Source organism: Mobula birostris, unplaced genomic scaffold, assembly GCF_030028105.1.
Source record: "Mobula birostris isolate sMobBir1 unplaced genomic scaffold, sMobBir1.hap1 scaffold_1497, whole genome shotgun sequence".
NCBI lineage: Eukaryota > Metazoa > Chordata > Chondrichthyes > Myliobatiformes > Myliobatidae > Mobula > Mobula birostris.
This window is the reverse complement of record NW_027274538.1, coordinates 69,187-86,868: the sequence shown is the minus strand read 5'-3', so window position 1 is coordinate 86,868 and position 17,682 is coordinate 69,187. Positions and strand designations below refer to the sequence as shown.

At 39.6% G+C, this 17,682-nt stretch overlaps 1 protein-coding gene across 1 annotated transcript in view; it reads left to right on the top strand.

The window, feature by feature from the left end:
• Positions 1-3,861: 3,861 nt before the first annotated feature.
• The window catches only part of LOC140192492 (amyloid beta precursor protein binding family B member 2-like), a gene marked incomplete at its 5' end in the record, with an annotated part of 49,190 nt that continues 35,369 nt past the window's right edge, over positions 3,862-17,682 (top strand). The window contains 4 exons of the mRNA XM_072250079.1: positions 3,862-4,067; positions 7,751-7,810; positions 14,501-14,586; positions 14,695-14,755. Of these exons, the coding sequence (XP_072106180.1) occupies positions 3,862-4,067; positions 7,751-7,810; positions 14,501-14,586; positions 14,695-14,755 (413 nt within the window). The remainder of the gene's footprint in view (positions 4,068-7,750; positions 7,811-14,500; positions 14,587-14,694; positions 14,756-17,682) is intronic.

Here is a 17,682-nt window from a genome sequence, read left to right as displayed (position 1 = left end):
TTCTTTTGGCCGAATCAAAGGTAGTGATGAATCTTCAAATAGGAGGGAGATTGAAAACCTGGCTGAGCGGTACCTCCACAACAACCTCTCAGTCAACGTCAGCAAGATCAAAGAGCTCATTATTGAGTATAGGGGGAGGAAATTGAGGGTTTGTGACCCAGTGCTCATTAGGGAATCTGAAGTGGAAAGGGTTAGTAACTTCAAATTCCTGGCGTTATATCTGAGGATCTGTCCAGCACATAAATGTCATTTCAAAGAAAACATGACAGTGCCTCTACTATCTTGGAAGTTTCTGCAGATTCGGCATGTCATTTAAGATTCTGACAAACTTCTGTAGGTGCCAGTAGAGAGTATTCTGACTGGTTGCAACACAGTCTGGTATGGAAACACCAGTGGCCAAGAGTTGAAAAGCCAACAAAAACTGTTTGTCACAGCCCAGTTCATCACTCAAAAAACCCTATCCACTATTGAGAACATCCATAAAGAGCACTGCCACAAGAAAGTAGCATCCATCATCAAGGACACGCACCATCCTAGCCATGTTCTCTTCTTGCTGCTACCATCAGGAAGAGGTACAGGACCTTGGGTCCCGTACCAGCAGGTTCAGGAACAGTAAATACCCTTCAGTCATCAGGCTCCTGAACCAACATGGACCTCTTCACTTATCACAGCACAGAATGATCATTGAACACAACCTCTGGACTCACTTTCAAGGACTCAATAATATGTTCTCAGTGTTAGTTATCTGTTTGATTATGTATTTATTATTAGTTTATTTTTATATTTGCACTATTTGTCAGTCATTGTATGGAGTTTTTCCATTGATTATATTGTGCTACATTTTACTGTGAATACATGCAAGAAAGAATAAATCTCAAGAGTAATATTTGGTAATCTATGTGTAATTTGATAATAAATTTACTTGGAACTTTAAATGAAAAAACAGTAGTACAGAATGAAAAGTAAATGTAGTGTGTTTAGAGCAGGTCTTTGAGAAAGTAAGCCCTGTATCTCTTACCTTTTCAGATTTACTGACCTGCACTCCCCTCCAGATTTTCCAGTCCTTTAACCCATTCTCTAAAGTTCTTGGCATCTTACACGTTCTTGACCTTGCTAAACCTTTGTTTTGGGCACTTTGCTCGTGTGGGTCCAGTTGTTGAAAGACTTTTGACATTTTAGTCATGAGATTTTCACAAGTTAGCTTAAAATACATATAGAGTTGTTGTATATGCTTAACCATTCTTGAAAGGAAAACTGAGCTAAAATTAAAGTAAATAACCTTCTGATGTTTAATTTCTATTGCTTTCTCAAACATGAAGAGAAGCGGTGGAAAGAAAGCAGATGTCCGTTATAATTTGGAGAACACTTGAGGCTGAATGATGTGAATTATGGTGGGCCAGAGATAATGAAGGCTCGTTATCTCACCTGAAGTATCTGAGGAGGTGCAGGTAGAAGAAATACAGAGGAGAAAGGGAGGAATGAAAGTCCAGGAACTGAGAGATACAAAACACTGCAATTGCTTGAATTCAAACATAGGAAAGTTTGCTAGGAATACCTATCAGGCCAGGCAGCATCTGTGGAGACAAACAAAGTCACTGTGTTTTTATTTAAGTTAAATAAGCTTTCATCAAAACACAAGAAAGAGCAGGTACTGGAATCTAGACCATGAGGCAAATTCCTGCAAGAATTCAGTGGCTCAGAAAATATCTGAGGAAGGGGAGGAATTGTAAATATCTTGCCTTGAGACTCTGCAGCAGAACTGCAGCAGTTTTTTTTTGCTTTCCTCAAAGCTGATCTGTTCAGGTATGAATTGAAAAGAATGACTATCTGCATTTATTGTATTCCATATTGAGTACTGAAAGCTGTAATGTGTCTCTGGACAATACAGTACTGTTCTTTGAACTTTCTCTCATTTGTTCCAGCGCGCACGTACACACACACACACACACACACACACACACACACACACACACACACACACACACACACACACACACACACACACACCACCACCACCACCACCACCACCACCCCTACACACACACACACACACACACACACACACACACACACACACACACACCCGTCACACCTCTTACTGTCTTCCCACCCAGAACAAGATAGGGTTCCCTTTGGATTCTCTTTCCACCCACTTGGCCTAGTTTCAGGTGATAGCCTGTAATTTTTATCATGTTCAGTTTGTTGCCTTTTCTCTTCCTTTTCCTCTAAGCATTGGATTGTTCTTCTATTTCCTCTGAAACACACTACCCTGCTCTCTGCACCTTCCATGCAGCTATCGACTATGCATCAACTGTCCTTTCACCTTGTCCCTTCCTACCTAACATTCCAGACCCAAATACTCGTTCAGATGAAGCAGCAATTCACTTGCTCTTCTAACTCATTGCACTGCATTTGGTGCTGACAGTGTGAACCGTGCTTTTGGAGAAACCAGATATTGATTGGCTGACAGCTTTGCAGAACCCTGGCGTTTAGTCAGTTGCTTGACACTCTAATTCTTCATTTGAGTCTGACTTCTGTTTTTAGCCTTAGTTTTTCAGCAAAAACTGACATAAATCAAGGGACAGCATCTGGAACCCAAACTGGGAACATTACAGCTCTCATGACTTGGTGGATACAGTAAATTCATTCTGATCAAACTTTGTAGTTTGTTTCAGAAGCACTTACACTGTCTTATCTTCTCCACAGATGCTGCCTGAACTGACAAATATTTTCAATACTTCTTGGTTTGCAACAGCATTCTATATCTCTTATTTGCAGCATTTCATAAGAACATAAGAAATGGGAGCAGGGGTAGGCCATCTGGCCCGTTGAGCCTGCTCCGCCGTTCATTAAGATCATGGCTGATTTGACTGACCATGGACTCATCTCCACCTACCTGCCTTTTCCCCATAACCCTTACTTCCCCTACTATGCAAAAATCTATCCAACCTTGTCTTCAATATATTTACTGAGGTAGCCTCCACTGCTTCATTGGGCAAAGAATTCCACAAATTCACCACTCTCTGGGAAAAGCAGTTCCTCCTCATCTCCATGCAAAATCTACTCCCCCAAATCTTGAAGCTATGTCCCCTAGTTCTAGTGAACATTTCCTCGTTCACCTCCTATTTACACCTCATTCAGACAGAACAGCAGGAGTTTCAAACACCTTAATCACTACCACCACATGTGGGATTTAGCATCTCTTGGTCTCCACTCAATGAAGATAATTCTCTTTGTTCTTTTCACCCCTCCCTCATTTCCTGTGTAATTTTAATGTATGACATCTGATGAAAGGTCATCAACCTGAAAAATTAACGCCTTCCCTTTTTGTTGATGCTGTCTGACCTTCAGGAAATTCTGAGCATTTTCTGGTGTTTTTTCTTCCGATTTCTGGTGTCTGTGGGTTTTATTTGTTTTTATTTTGATTCATTCACAGATGAGCTTGGTCCTGACTTGAGTTCATGTACAGTGTCTAGTCAGCATTACCAGATGAGCAGCACAAAGGCCCTTTGAAACAATTCCAGTTTTTTGCTGTGGTATATCCTGAAAATGAAAGAATTTTAATTTAATTTTGTGGGATGCAGACTTTTTGTGATATAATGTGTTATTTTTTTTTGTGAACTGTTGGGCCCTTACTTATGCCTTGCACTCAAATTTGGCCTACCTGGATTCAGAGCAACCTTAATATCCATTTCAGGAGAAGCGTTTTTTAAAATTCTCTCTAAGAACTGGAAGGGTATATTAATTAACATCGAAGATATAGACTTCAATTCAACAGCAGTGCCATCATGATCCTCAATGATTTAATTTAGAATAAGTTTTCAATTTGATTAATGCTCTCTCAACTCCACTTTTCAACAGACATATGGAGTGATCAGTCATTTCAGACTGACCCTGATCTCCCACCAGGATGGAAGAAGATCACTGACATTGCTGGCATCTATTATTGGCATATACCAACTGGCACTACCCAATGGGAGCGACCAGTGTCTACATCAGCCGAGGTCCCAGACATTCGAAAAGGATCGCTGAATTCAGTAAGCACTTCTCCCACTCCAGAAAATGAGGTAAAGTAGTCTTTGATGTTTTAAGATCTTTGGGAAATGAAGTGAAGAATGAGAAATCCACAGGAGGCCAGAGTAAGAGCACTGGCAGCTAGTAAGACAAAAGAAACATAGAGGGACAGGGAGGGCATGACCTTGGAAGACTGAATTAAGTTAGATGGGACAGGAGGGACATGGACAAGAAAGAATCACAAAACAAGGAACCATATTTTAAATGTGAAAAAATGGTGCACTTGGAAGCAATCACAGAATCATAAAGTTAAGCGGTTCCTGGCAGGTGATACCACATACTTACCACTCCCTGTATAAAAAGGTTGTGTTCCTATTAAATCTTTCCTCTCTCACATTAAAACCACTTGAGTTTTTCATTCCCCAATCCTGGGTAAGAGTGTATTCCCCTCTTATGATATTATACACCTCGATAAGATCACCCCTCAGTATCTTTCCTGCCAAGGGAAAATCTCTATAACTCAGTCCGAGTCCTGACAATATTCTTGTTAATCGTCTCTACACTTTTTCTAGTTTAATGACATATTTCCTATAGCATGGTGGCCAGAACTGAAAACAATACTCCAAGTTTAATCGCATTGGTGTTCTGTACAACTGCAACATAAGCTCCCAACTTTATACTCAGTGCCCTGATTGATGAAAGCTAGCATACCAAAAGCTTTCTTCACCAACCCATCCACCTGTGATGCCACTTTATGGGGAACCACTTATTTGAAATTCAACGTCTCTGTTCTACAACACAGTCCAGGGCTTGACCATTTACTATGAATGTTCTATTTTGATATGACTTTCCAAATGCTCCACCTTACACTTGTGTGAATTAAACTGCAATTGCTATTCTTTGGCTCACTTAGTCAGCTAATCAAGATCCCACTGTAATTCTTGATAACTTTCTTCACTGTCTACAGCACCACATATATAAGTGTCATCTACAAACTTACTACCTATTAACTATGCCTTGTGCAATCTCATTCAAATCATTGATATAAATAACAAATAGCAAATGGCCTAGCATTAACAAATTTCATGACAAGTTATCAAATTTCACAACATATGCCGATGATATTAAAACTTGATTCTGATCCGTGAGGCATACCACTCATCAGAAGCCACCAGTCTGAAAATCAGCCTTCTGTACTCACTCTCGGCTTCCTACCATCAAGCCAATTGTGTAATCAATCAACGATATCTTCCTGGATTCAATACAATCTAACCTTACTGAGCAGCCTGTCATGTGTTATTTAAATAAACTTAATTGAAATGCATTTAATGCATAAACATTTAATATTAATTGAAATTAAACAAGAATAAATAAATCATTTTCGTTTTCATTGTTTCCAGTTGAACCACTGACTCTGTTCAAATGAATAGAGCACTAGTTGCTTGCACTACCATAAATGACATGCGGGAGAGGGGGCTATTTTTGAAGCATATCTCGCCGTGTAGTTCAGTGCTAGTGAGCTCTTTTCCTGGATTTGTGTCCAGTGGCAGCATAGGTGGTCAGATTCCCTTTTGTCTGACCTCCATCATTTTGCCAGCTTCCATAGTACAGAGTACAGTTGTGTAAGTCCAACCCATGGAGGGGTCCTTACTAATGCTTCTCTTCCAAGCTGCAGAGCTCAGGTTGCTATTTAACCAGTGTGTGTGTCTTTTCTAAGAATGTCCTGAAATTAACAGGTAGATTAAGATAAAATTTTGTTATGTGTTTACTATTGAATGAGCCTGTTTCTTCCTGCTGTTTGAATTTTCTCATATTTGTTCAATCACATTTTATTAATCAGGACCCCGATAGTTGTTTTCTGCCACTATTGAGTTTTTATGCAGCTTTAATATCATAAAAGTATTGCTCAAAAGAGCTTAGGAACCTTCCTTGCAGATGCTTTGTTGGTCTCTTGTATCAAACATACTTGTCAATTTATCAGCTCATGTAATTATTAACCCCACTGTAAACTGATGGTTTGAATCACATTTACTTACACCAGTCACATACACCTGCTTATCCTGTGCCTGAATATTGACATATTTTATGCCTTTATCCCCAACAAAGCATGTAATATGGGAAATGATTTAGCGTCCCTCTGCTCTAAATCGTTTGTGATTAATCTTGTACTTATGCCTTTTGCTTTTCAAACCTGAGTGAAATAGTCTGATCTAAGTACAAAAATAATCCTAAACCGCTCTTCCTTACATTAAGCTTTTAAAACAATGTCATTTTTGTGCACTTAAAAAATTCAAATCTGGTAAAAAAAAAACAGCACAGCAGAAAGTGAGTCCATATGATTATTTCTCTTAAAATATTTAAAGGTTGATTATCAATTTTTACCTTCCCTTTACACAAAACCTTGCATCATTTTTCTCACTTGCCCAGTCTGCGAAGGGATGAGTGGAATTATCTGCATTGCGTCTCTGAGAAAGAAGTATTACAGCAATTAAGGACTTTATTGCTTTCTACCCCATAGCCAAAATGCCACATTATACCTGAGTTGCCAAAGAGTTACTGTCTGATCTTACCTAGATACAAATGTGTAGTGCTTATATTACTTGTCTATTGATCCATTAGCAAAAACCAAAATTACAGCATCTGTATTGAGGACAATAACAGCTTGCATTTATACATATGACTTTAACATCTTGAAGAAAGTTGCCTAAGTACTTCACAGAAAAGTCATACGACAAAAGTTTGCACTCAAGGCTGATTTATACTTCTGCGTCAAATGGACGCCGTAACCTATGCAAGTGGCCTACGCGCATTTTGAGCATTCGTACTTGTGCGTTGGTGTGTCTATGTCACTCTGCAATTCGGGCACGTCGTGCATGCACACACACCTGCCCGTGCAAGGTTTCATGGTCATGGTAGTCTTTTTCAAGGTAAACAAATTTAAAGCAAGTGTCTTTTTTCGTAAAGGCAAAATGTGTCCTCCATAATTTTGGAAGTCTGTAAAGCTTTATGGAAAGCATTGCAGCCAGAGTTCCTTCCCTGCCCTTCAGTCGCCCAATGGGAAGCTATTGCATCGTAGGAGGAAATGCAATGCTACCAAGCAGACTAATCACAGTTGTTGCGGTCTGCGTTGCCGCGACGCATAGTTACATTTTGGGAGAGGTGCGCGTCAGGCTACAGCGTAGAGATCCACGTAGGCTGTGCATAGGGTTCGCGGCTACGTCGTACCTACGGCGTCGATTTGACACAGAAGTATAAATCAGCCTTAAGCTTACATGATTTTAGGATTGAAGACTGAATGCATGGTCAAGGAAGGGAAAGATTAAACATGTTCTTAAAGGGGGAACAAGAGGTAGGGAGATTTTGGGCACAAAACAATCTGCTTTATGGACTTCAGGTGAAACAGCATCTGCAGAGGCAAGATAGTCATTTGGGAATTGTGTTACTTAGTTTTGACTCGAGACCTATTCATTGTGTTCAGTGCTATATGTTCAAGGCTTTCAGAAATGCACATTTCTTTTTTATTTGTTGTAGTTGTCATCTCTGTTGCATACATATGGTTCAGTTGGTTATCATGGTAAATCTCTAACCTTTTTTAAAAAAGAATCCAGTAGTTTTAGTTGCAATTATACTGCAGCATTTAGAAGTTGTCTTACTAACTGCTTCTGTGTGCTAACTGTGCCTGTTTTCTGTTTTCATGCTGATGTGCGTCTTCCTCTGTAATTAATTGTCTATCTAGAAACCATGGACTGACTTTGCTGTACTGAATGGTGGAAAGATTAATAGTGACATTTGGAAGGCAAGTATTTTATAAAATGTGTATTTTTTAAACTTTTTAAACAAAGAAAACAATTAATGTTTGATGCCATTCAACAAATTAATTAGTGTATAGGATATGGCTCAGATGTCATTTCATACAGCGCTTAAGTATTGACCCAATCTAAAACACTTTTTGTGAAACTTGAAAACTTTTGAATATTTATTGACTTGAATGTTTACTGGACCTAAGTGCATAGTTATAAAATAATTTGCAGTATGGAAGCATTTCAGTATCTAACTTGTATGGTGAAGTTCATGGAGTTAATTTACGCGTTTAGAGCAAACTATGAAGGCAGTTGTGTATTTCATATTTCAGTAATATTTGAGTAATCTTGTATTTGTGTAATAAATGCGTAAACAGCATATGCTATCACAGTACCATGTGATACAGGTGTGCCTGTCTTAAAGTAAACTTGAAGTTAGACCTGTATTCCCGGATTGCCGTTTCTTCTTTTGAATTAGTTTAAAATTTGCAGTTACAAAACATAACATTGGCAAAGATGTGTTTTTAAAATGAACCCGAGATGGCTGTTGATCTGTTGAAGAGCAATGAAATGTTCAAAGTGGGAAAAAAAATACAGTGAGTAAAAAAAAATGTAGCCCAACATGTGCAGAGGCAGTCGAGTTAAAGGCAGCGCAGCACATGTTCTTCAGAAGAGTGGACATGATCGAGTATTTTTTAAAAGGCAGAAAAAGCAAGAATTCATAGGTTCATAAAGAGTAGTACCAGGTAATAATAATCATAAATAAAGCAAAAATGTCTGGTTACATCGAAAGATTGGTGAGTTTGATTACACAACAGATAACAGGATTTTATATGCTGAGCAAATTGAACAGTATTTTGAAGCAAATGTAATAGCAAATGAGAAACAAGAGCCAGTTCTGCTGAGTGGAATGGGTTTAAAGGCATACAGTTTGCTTCAAACTGCTCCAAGCAAGCCATCTGAAATTTTCTGATATTGTGAAAGTAATGCAGGAACATTTGGAACTGAAGCCATTGTTGATTGCAGAACACTTTAGGTTTTATAAGTGGAATCAAAGAGAAGGGGAGTCTATTTCAGTTTACATGGCAGAATTGAAGAGATTGAGCAATGCCAGATTGGTAATGGCCTTAATAATGCACTGAAAGATCATTTCATTTGTAGAATCTTACAGGAAAGCATTGAAAAAAAATTCCTAACTGAAGCACACCTGCATTTAAAAGAGCAGGGGAATTGCTCTTTCGATGGAAATCACAGACAAAGACGTAATTAAGCTGCAGTCAGGAATGGAAGTGAGTGTGAATGAAATTGCAGCATCCTGTTATTGTTGTGGCAGGGGCTCACATACACCAGACAAATGCAGGTTTAAGGACAAAATTTGCAGAAAAAGCAACGAAGTAAGATGCATGCAAAGAGCATGTCAGGCAGACAAAAATAAATGGACTGCACAAGGAGAATAAGATAAAAAGTCAAGTTGTAATTTCAAGAAGAGTGCTAATCTGCACACAGTTGATAGGAAAATCTGATGACAATGAGATTGACACAGGAGTGTGTAGCCTTGAGATTTACAATGTGAAAGCTAGCAATAGACAAGCAATAGGCTTATGCCAGAAGTGAATGACAAGTTAATTAAATTGAAATGAGACACTGGTTCGGCTGTTTCAGTCATTCCACAAAATGAGTTGAATGGCATTTCAAAGATACTGAACTGAAGCCTGCAGATATCCAACTAAGAACGTATACTGGAGAAAAGATAACTCCTGTAGAATGACATTTGTGGTAATGAATTACAACAACCAACAAGCCACATTGAGCTTGTATGTGGTAGAAACAGGAGGGCAGCATCACAGGGACATGAGTGGCTGAGACAACTATAACTCAATTGGAAATCCATCCACCATTTGTATGCCACATCCCCTACTATAGAGTCAACTAAAGGCAAATTAAGAAAGGTACTGATGATGCCACAGCTGTCTCCATATCCTACGCCATGAACTGTTGTCCAACTGTTGTTAAACGGGTGTTTGTGGCAACCTCTCTGCCTCAGGATGGAAAGCATATTGGACAAACGAAGGTCCGTGCTGCTTAGAGGAATCGTGAAAGTGATGAAAGCAATTGTCTGACTACAACAGTTTTTGTAGGCAACATATCTGAGAAAGCTTCTGATATGTTAATCACAGTTACTTGGAAAAATGTGTCTTGGTGTTAAGCTGGAAGAGAGTTCAGGGAGCTACAGGAAAGTTGTAAGCATTCAGTTTTTGTGAGTAGAAAGAACCCTGTATGCATTAAGGTTACTGCATGATCTTTAAGTGAGAGTCAAAAAGCTGTTTGTTAAAGATGCAAAGACCAAACCCAGCTGGATGAATAAAGGCCAAAAAGAAGGGATTCAATGGAGATAGGAAAACAGAGGATTCACGAGATGGTTTCATGAATGAAGAAACCAAGAAGAGAGGTCAGATCATAAAGGGAGCAATAGGATTAATAAGAGAATACTCCAGTGAACTAAATCCACCTTCCCAAGATCAAGATGCATAAGCTAGAAGAAGAAAGGTGGCTACAGCTGTCAGGACCACTTCCTGCAGCCTCAGTCAACTCCTACAACCACCACGAAGGAGGCCCCAGAACATGAGATCCCTTCACAGCCACAAGTCTCATCTGCCAAGCAGAGTGATTCCCCTTGTCAGGAAAGTTGTTATCCCACAAGAACAAGTAAGTGTCCACAGTGATTTGAATCTTCAGACCTGAATGGGACAACTCAAACTTGACTATGCTGTGGATGTCTGCATATAGTAGTTGTATAGTATAGTATACTATGCATATGGTTGAGATGCATTCTCTACTGAGTTGGAATTTATAGCTAAGCAGGTACGAGTGTTGTGTATTTAATATTTCAGTAATCTTATATATACTGGTTGATTAACCATTCTTGTTTAAATAATTCATTACAGTTTATATATATAGATACATGAATTGCATACGTCATCACACTACCACATGATATGGGCACACCTCACTTAAAGTAAACTCAGAGTTGGACCTGCATTCCCGAACTTCCATGTCTTCCTTTGAATTAGTTTAATGTTTTGAACTTACAAAACATAATACTAGTTTCTAAATTGCAATGCTGTGAAGGGCAAGCATTTCGGTTAGTACCTTTTGATTCTCCCAAGTAAATTTTCTAGTGAAAATTACAAGTTGAAGTCATGTAAAATTTGGAGATGTTTGTGTGGCTCTGTCACATGGCAAATGTTTGAAATCAAGTTACTGGTTACCCCAGATGTATGAGAAGGCTGAATGTGTGTATGTCCCTCTGGAGCTTCTTTAAAGTCAATTCTAAAATTAAAATTCATTGATTAATTAAAAAGATCAATACACGAGGCAGTACATCATCTCTCGATGATGGAAGTAAATCTGTATCTATTCAGTTTGCATTTGAGCTGTAATTTTAGGTTTTGATAAATTATTTTCAAGTTCTCTGCAGCAATGTCTTATTCAAATTATTGTGTGGTTCCTAGTGATGAGATAAAAAATAAATTGAAAAGGAATAAATTTTGCTTGGTAATGTTCATACTGGAGTAAACTGCTTTTAATAGTTCAGTTCATAGAAAATAAGACTTATGGCATGGAATGTGGGCAAAGTAGACAAAACCAACTTTGATCGACCATAAAAAACAACAGGAATTCTGCAGATGCTGGAAATTCAAGCAACACACATCAAAGTTGCTGGTGAACGCAACAGGCCAGGCAGCATCTGTAGGAAAAGGTGCAGTCGACGTTTCAGGCCGAGACCCTTCGTCAGGACCATCTATTTTTGACTTGTGAGGTGGGAAAAGTTGCAACCTTGAATTGGAGCTTTCTGTATGTGGTGAACATACTCCCCACAGGCTGGGAGTTTAAGAATTTTATCAGATACAATGAAGAAACACTCATCTATATACTACTAAAACTCTCATGCTCTGTTTGTCTGTTTGTGACCTCCAATTAGTACAAATGGTGCATTACAGCGGCACTATTTTAGGCTACATTGACTTAAAATGCGCTAACTTACAGAACGCAGGCAAAGTTCAGGGTTTTATATTCGTATAAAATTGCTCGCTCGCCAAAATCAACAGCCCCGCTTTCACCCGAGAGCCAATGTCAGCCATGGTGGAAGCCATGACGCAATACCACAACGCATTGTGCACGGCCAGCCTCAGAAGTGACTCAAGATGCTCGCAGCAGCGACACCAACTGGAGCAAGAGGGCAGGGCAGCTCTATTTCGAGTGGTCACATTCTGCTAATCACCATCAGCAGGTGCAGGATTGGGACAGATCAAAGTGAGACCCATCAATAAGAGATAATTAAATCTTATTGTAATGACGTACTTCGAGACACCCATCAAACCTTTTGCTGCAGTCAAAGGACAGCGGTGACTATATCATGTCCATTTAGGAGAGCGCCAACCTCATCATCAAGAATAATCAGCATCCAGGAGGCTTTGGTGTTACTGCTTTGTATCTTCTATCCAGCATTAGGGTAAAAAAATATGGTCAGCCTAATTATGCCACGTGGAAAGAGAAGGGGGACATTATGGTCAAGAGATGATGCCGAACGTTGTCGGGAAACGGCAAGGAGAGGGAGAGAAAAAGAATCGGATGAGGCCAGGGCCACACGACTCCAGGATCAAAGAGTCAGGACAAAAAAAGATGAGAGAAGAAGAGACAAAGGAGGAGAGGCACATGTGTCTCCAAAATGACAACAACTGGCATAGAAGGAGGAGAAACGAAGAGACAAAGGAGCTGGGAAATGCACATCTCCAGGATCAGAGACAAACAACAAACAGCAGGAGAGATGAAGAGATGGGGGATGAAAGGGCTGCATGTCTCCAGAATGACAAAAACAGACTCAGGAGGAGGAGAGAGGAAGAGACAAAGGAGCAGAGAAATGCACGTCTCCAAGATCAGAGACAAAGAATAAACAGCAGAAGAGATGAAGAGAAGGCGGATGAAAGGACTGCACGTCTCCAGAATGACAACGAGAGGCACAAGAGTGGCAGATCAACCAGAAATGATGCCATCAAAAGTGTCCTTCGTTAAACGAGTAGGAGCTATATTTGCCTTGCTACGCATCGTTCTTCTTTAATAAACTGAGGTTTTCTTCTTCAATTTCCAAAGCAAAGCGATACCAATAGCATTCAGGAAAATTTAATGTTCATTCTGGTCACATCAGACTGCACAACCCTTCTCTCAAAGGGTGACCCAACAGGTCACCCCGTTGTCTAGTATGTTTTAAAGTCAGGTTTGTGTGACCTGGCCTTGTACGTGATGATGCTTCAGTGATCCAACTGCCTCCTTTTAAGCAAAAGCAGCTGTAGGCTTCTGGGGTGCTTTGTGTGTTACTGCAATGCACCCTGCAGGTGGCATTGCAGTCAGTAATGAAGGATGTGAATACTTAATAGTGTCAACATAGTAGACTATTTGATTTTAAATTGTATATGGCTTCTTGAGTATGATTGGAGTGGATTTATCTAAGCAAGTGAACATTGCAGTGTTGATGATGAGATTTGTGAGTGTCGAGAGGTGAGTCATTTGTCTTGGGATGCTCAGCTTGTGTCCCGTTCCTGAAGCAAGTTCCGTTTGGTCCTTTTTCATTATTCCAAACTGTTTTGTTTTCCATGGAGATGCAAATAAAACTTGATGCTGTGCAGTCATCAGTAAATATTCACTCTTCTGAAGAAGCTGAAGGTGGTGTGGCCTATGACAATAGCCTTAGAAACTCCTGCTGCTGCCCTGCATTTCTCCTTATTGACACAGGATATGTTGCAATTGGAAGGTGGGGTGATATTTGCTGACTCGTGTGGTTGCATTTTGTAACAATATATGAATTTTCATTGCCAATGATGCAACAGCTAATACCGTCCAATACTTTGTGGAGGCCTTGTTTTAAATGTTGGGTATTTTCTGAATCAATCCCATTCAACTTGGTTGTAGTGTTGCACAGTGTAGTGTAGAAGGTAGGCTTATGAATGGAACATCAAACTACTGGAGTTTTGTTTTGAGGGAGAGCTTTTTCATTCTGAACTGGAAGATGTCAGAAATTATGGTAACATTTGCAGCATTGAGTTATCATCAGTGCCCTTCTATTTCAGGGAGTTTATCATTTAGCTTCAGTTCATCTAGTTGTATCTCTCTGATTCTGCAGGTTACTGAGGTTGTAGGAAGCATGTGCGTGTGTGTGTGTGTGTGTGTGTGTTTAGCGATGAACCCACAGTACGAAGCAAATAATTATTTGATACAAGGTTAGCAAAACCATTTAGCTAGTCTAGACCAGTGGTCCCCAACCACCGGGCCGCAAAACATGTGCTACCAGGCCGCGAGGAAACGATATGAGTCAACTGCACCTTTTCTCATTCCCTGTCATGTCCACTGTTGACTAACACCCCCCACCCTTGTCGACCGGTCCGCAAGAATATTGTCAATATTAAACCGGTCTGTAGTGCAAGAAAGGTTGGGGACCCCTGGTCTAGACAATTAGTCAATCTGGAAAGTGGAAGTATTTGTAGAAGTTTTCTTGCTTTTGATGTGCACCATCCATAATAAGAGTACTTAATACTAACGCTTCAATGCTAATAATTGTATCTTTGGTGAATAGCTAACCTTGAAGTTTTCCATATTTTCTTCAAAATTCAACAAGTGTTCTTTTGTCACAGGATCTGCATGCTGCTACTGTCAATCCAGACCCAAGTCTGAAAGAGTTTGAGGGAGCGACGTTACGCTATGCTTCTCTGAAACTGAGGTAAAGTAAAATAAGATTTTTTTCCATCAGAAGCATTGATTTGGATTTTCTGTATTGTGGTACCTGTCTTCGTGGTTTTCTATTTACATACTGCTATTGTTTTTGTAGAACAATACCACAGTCTGAGGAAGATGGTTCCTGCACTATCAACAGTGACCCAGAAGCGAAGGTTAGTGTTGGTTCATTGCCATTCTTATCTTCAAATTTGTGCCTTGCCTGGTGTAAAAAAAAATTGACCAGTCAGTTGCTGCTCTTTATTTGTTGGTTTTCTTTTAGCAAAAGGGCAATTGAATATTTCAGTTCTGTTACAGGTTCAGTGATTGCTAATGGACCAGATCTTGAACAATTGTTTCCAGTCAGGTGCCTGACGTTTCACTTTTGCCTCCCAGAGGACACTGAGAGTCTGGTGGCCTCATTCTATGGTCATTCCACAAGGCAGCTATTTCTGACTGGTGACTAGGTTGCAGAAAACTAAAATCTTGCTTATAGCCTGCCCTGTTAATCTTTTGAGAACTTATACTGTAATGTCTACCCTTTTTAAGTAGCGCTAATTACCAGGGGCATTTGGAAACAGTTGAAAGCTCTTCCAAGTCATTAAAATAAATCAAAAATATTACTTAAAAAATTAATTTTTCTTACATCTCTTTAATGAAGCCTGGTAATCATGTTTGAATGAATGGGTGCGCTGAGTCCAGAGCAAGGGGTCAGACATAATGCCACCTACAGGGCACAGACACAGTAGTCCAGAATACACTGACAGTAACGCTGCTGATTGGTACTTATTGTGGAAATGCTGGCTAGCTTTTGGTAATTGTTATTCTATTTTATTTTCTGTTGATGTGAGCTACCCAGCATTCATTCTTCTGTAATTTGTCACCTGCTGAGAGAGTTGAAATCTGCAATATAAGATGACCACCAAATTGCTTTCAAGTTAGAGAAAATAATAGTTATCTGGAGCTAAAATTTTAGAAGGAAAACATGCTTTAATTTTAAAAGCTCAGAAAATTTCAATCCCATATTGGCCGATGCTCTCTTAATCTCTTTTGACAAAGGATATCTAAAGTTAGTGTACATAATTTGTAAACAGCTTCCTAATATGGGACTAATCCTTCTTTGTAGCTGGGTTGGAAATGAAGCCTTGATTTTGAGCAAGAATTGTTCTGTGTTCTTCAGTCTCTGGGTTGGTGATTATAAGCATTTGAAATGTTCCATTTAAGGTCTGGTATATGACTACCTTCATAAATGCTGCTTTATTAATATATTTAGATGAGTAACTATGGAGAAAATGTATTATGGGAAGACTGATGTATTTTTTGCAAAGTTCTCAGATAATTTATTGAAGAATTTTTTCATAGAAACCATAGAAACTACAGCACAGAAACAGGCCCTTTGGCCCTTCTTGGCTGTGCCGAACCATTTTCTGCCTAGTCCCACTGACCTGCACACGGACCATATCCCTCCATACACCTCCCATCCATGTATCTGTCCAATTTATTCTTAAATGTTAAAAAAGAACCCGCATTTACCACCTCGTCTGGCAGCTCATTCCATACTCCCACCACTCTCTGTGTGATGAAGCCCCCCCAATGTTCCCTTTAAACTTTTCCCCCCTCACCCTTAACCCATGTCCTCTGGTTTTTTTCTCCCCTTGCCTCAGTGGAAAAAGCCTGCTTGCATTCACTCTATCTATACCCATCATAAATCATATAAATATAAAGGCACATTAGAAATGCATGTGAATAATTAAGTACTGATGCAGGACAAGTTATTTTTTGATGTTCCACTACATTTACTTTATTGATGATCCCTTATTTTCTCCAAAGGTTTCCATAACCTTGACTGAGTCAATGTGCCCTTCAGAAATCCCCAATAATTCTCAATGGCTAATGTTTCCCTGTATTATGGTCTATCCTGCTGAAATGAATTCACCTATAATGCTGAGCACACAAAATGCTAGAAGAATTCAGCAGGTCAGGCAGCATCTATGGAAATGAATCATCAGTCTACGTTTTGGGCCACAACCCTTTACCAGGACCGGAAACAAAGGGGAAAGGTGCCAGATTAAAAGAGTTGGGGGAGGGGAAAGGGAACAAGCTAGAAGGTAATCACATGGTCGAAGAGTCACGGGCAGCAAAGATCACAGGGGGAGAGGGCCTCACTGAACTCGCATCGAGGAGAAGATTTAAACTTCTTCAGGGTAAGACTCAGTGGAGCAGCAAATCAAAAATACAAGGTTCTGCAGATGCTGAAATGCAGTGCAGCACACACAAAATACTGGAGGTAGTGTGTGTTGCTCTGGATTTCCAGCATCTGCAGAATCTCTTGGGCTTATGATTTGTACCTATAATTTTTTTGTGCCATTTCGCTGGTGCAGTCATTTTGTCCTAAGCTTTAGTAGTATTAGTTCCAATCTCTCTTTAAACAATACTTTTCACTGTTCATTTTCTACCAATTGTTATTATTATTTGAATATAAATTATCTTTTAATGTAAGAAATTAAGTGCATGGTAATTCTGCCATTCATTTGCTTTCCTGTACCAGCTTATACCTCTCAGCTGTTGGTAGACTTAGAGAATTATTGATAATATTTTGCCCAACTATTAATTGCAACATAGCAAAGGACATTAATGTCATCAGTCACACTGTCCTCCTCAGATGCCCTCGACCCCATTTATGTTTTTTATCTAGGTTATTCTTCCAGTCAGAGCGCTTATTTTTGCTCTCGGGGCGCAGACTTGAGCATTATATAGCCATAAGGGGACGGTAGTTATGGGGGATTTCAGTATGCAGGTAGATTGAGAAAAACAGCATGAAATTTGTAGAATGCCTATGAGATGGTTTTTAGAGCAGCTTGTGGCTGAGCCTACTCAGGAAAAGGCAATTCTGGATTGGGTGCTGTGTAATGAACCAGATTTGATTAGGGAACCTTAGATAAAGGAACCCTCTTGAAAGCTACTCCACCTCCCTTTCCCCTCCAAAACTGACGCCTAGCTTAATGTCATCCTTCCTTATGACTCAATATTGATTCCCTGCCAAATCTGAAACAGTAGCTATCGGTCATAAATTCTATTTGATGCACTTGATAAACTATGTCTC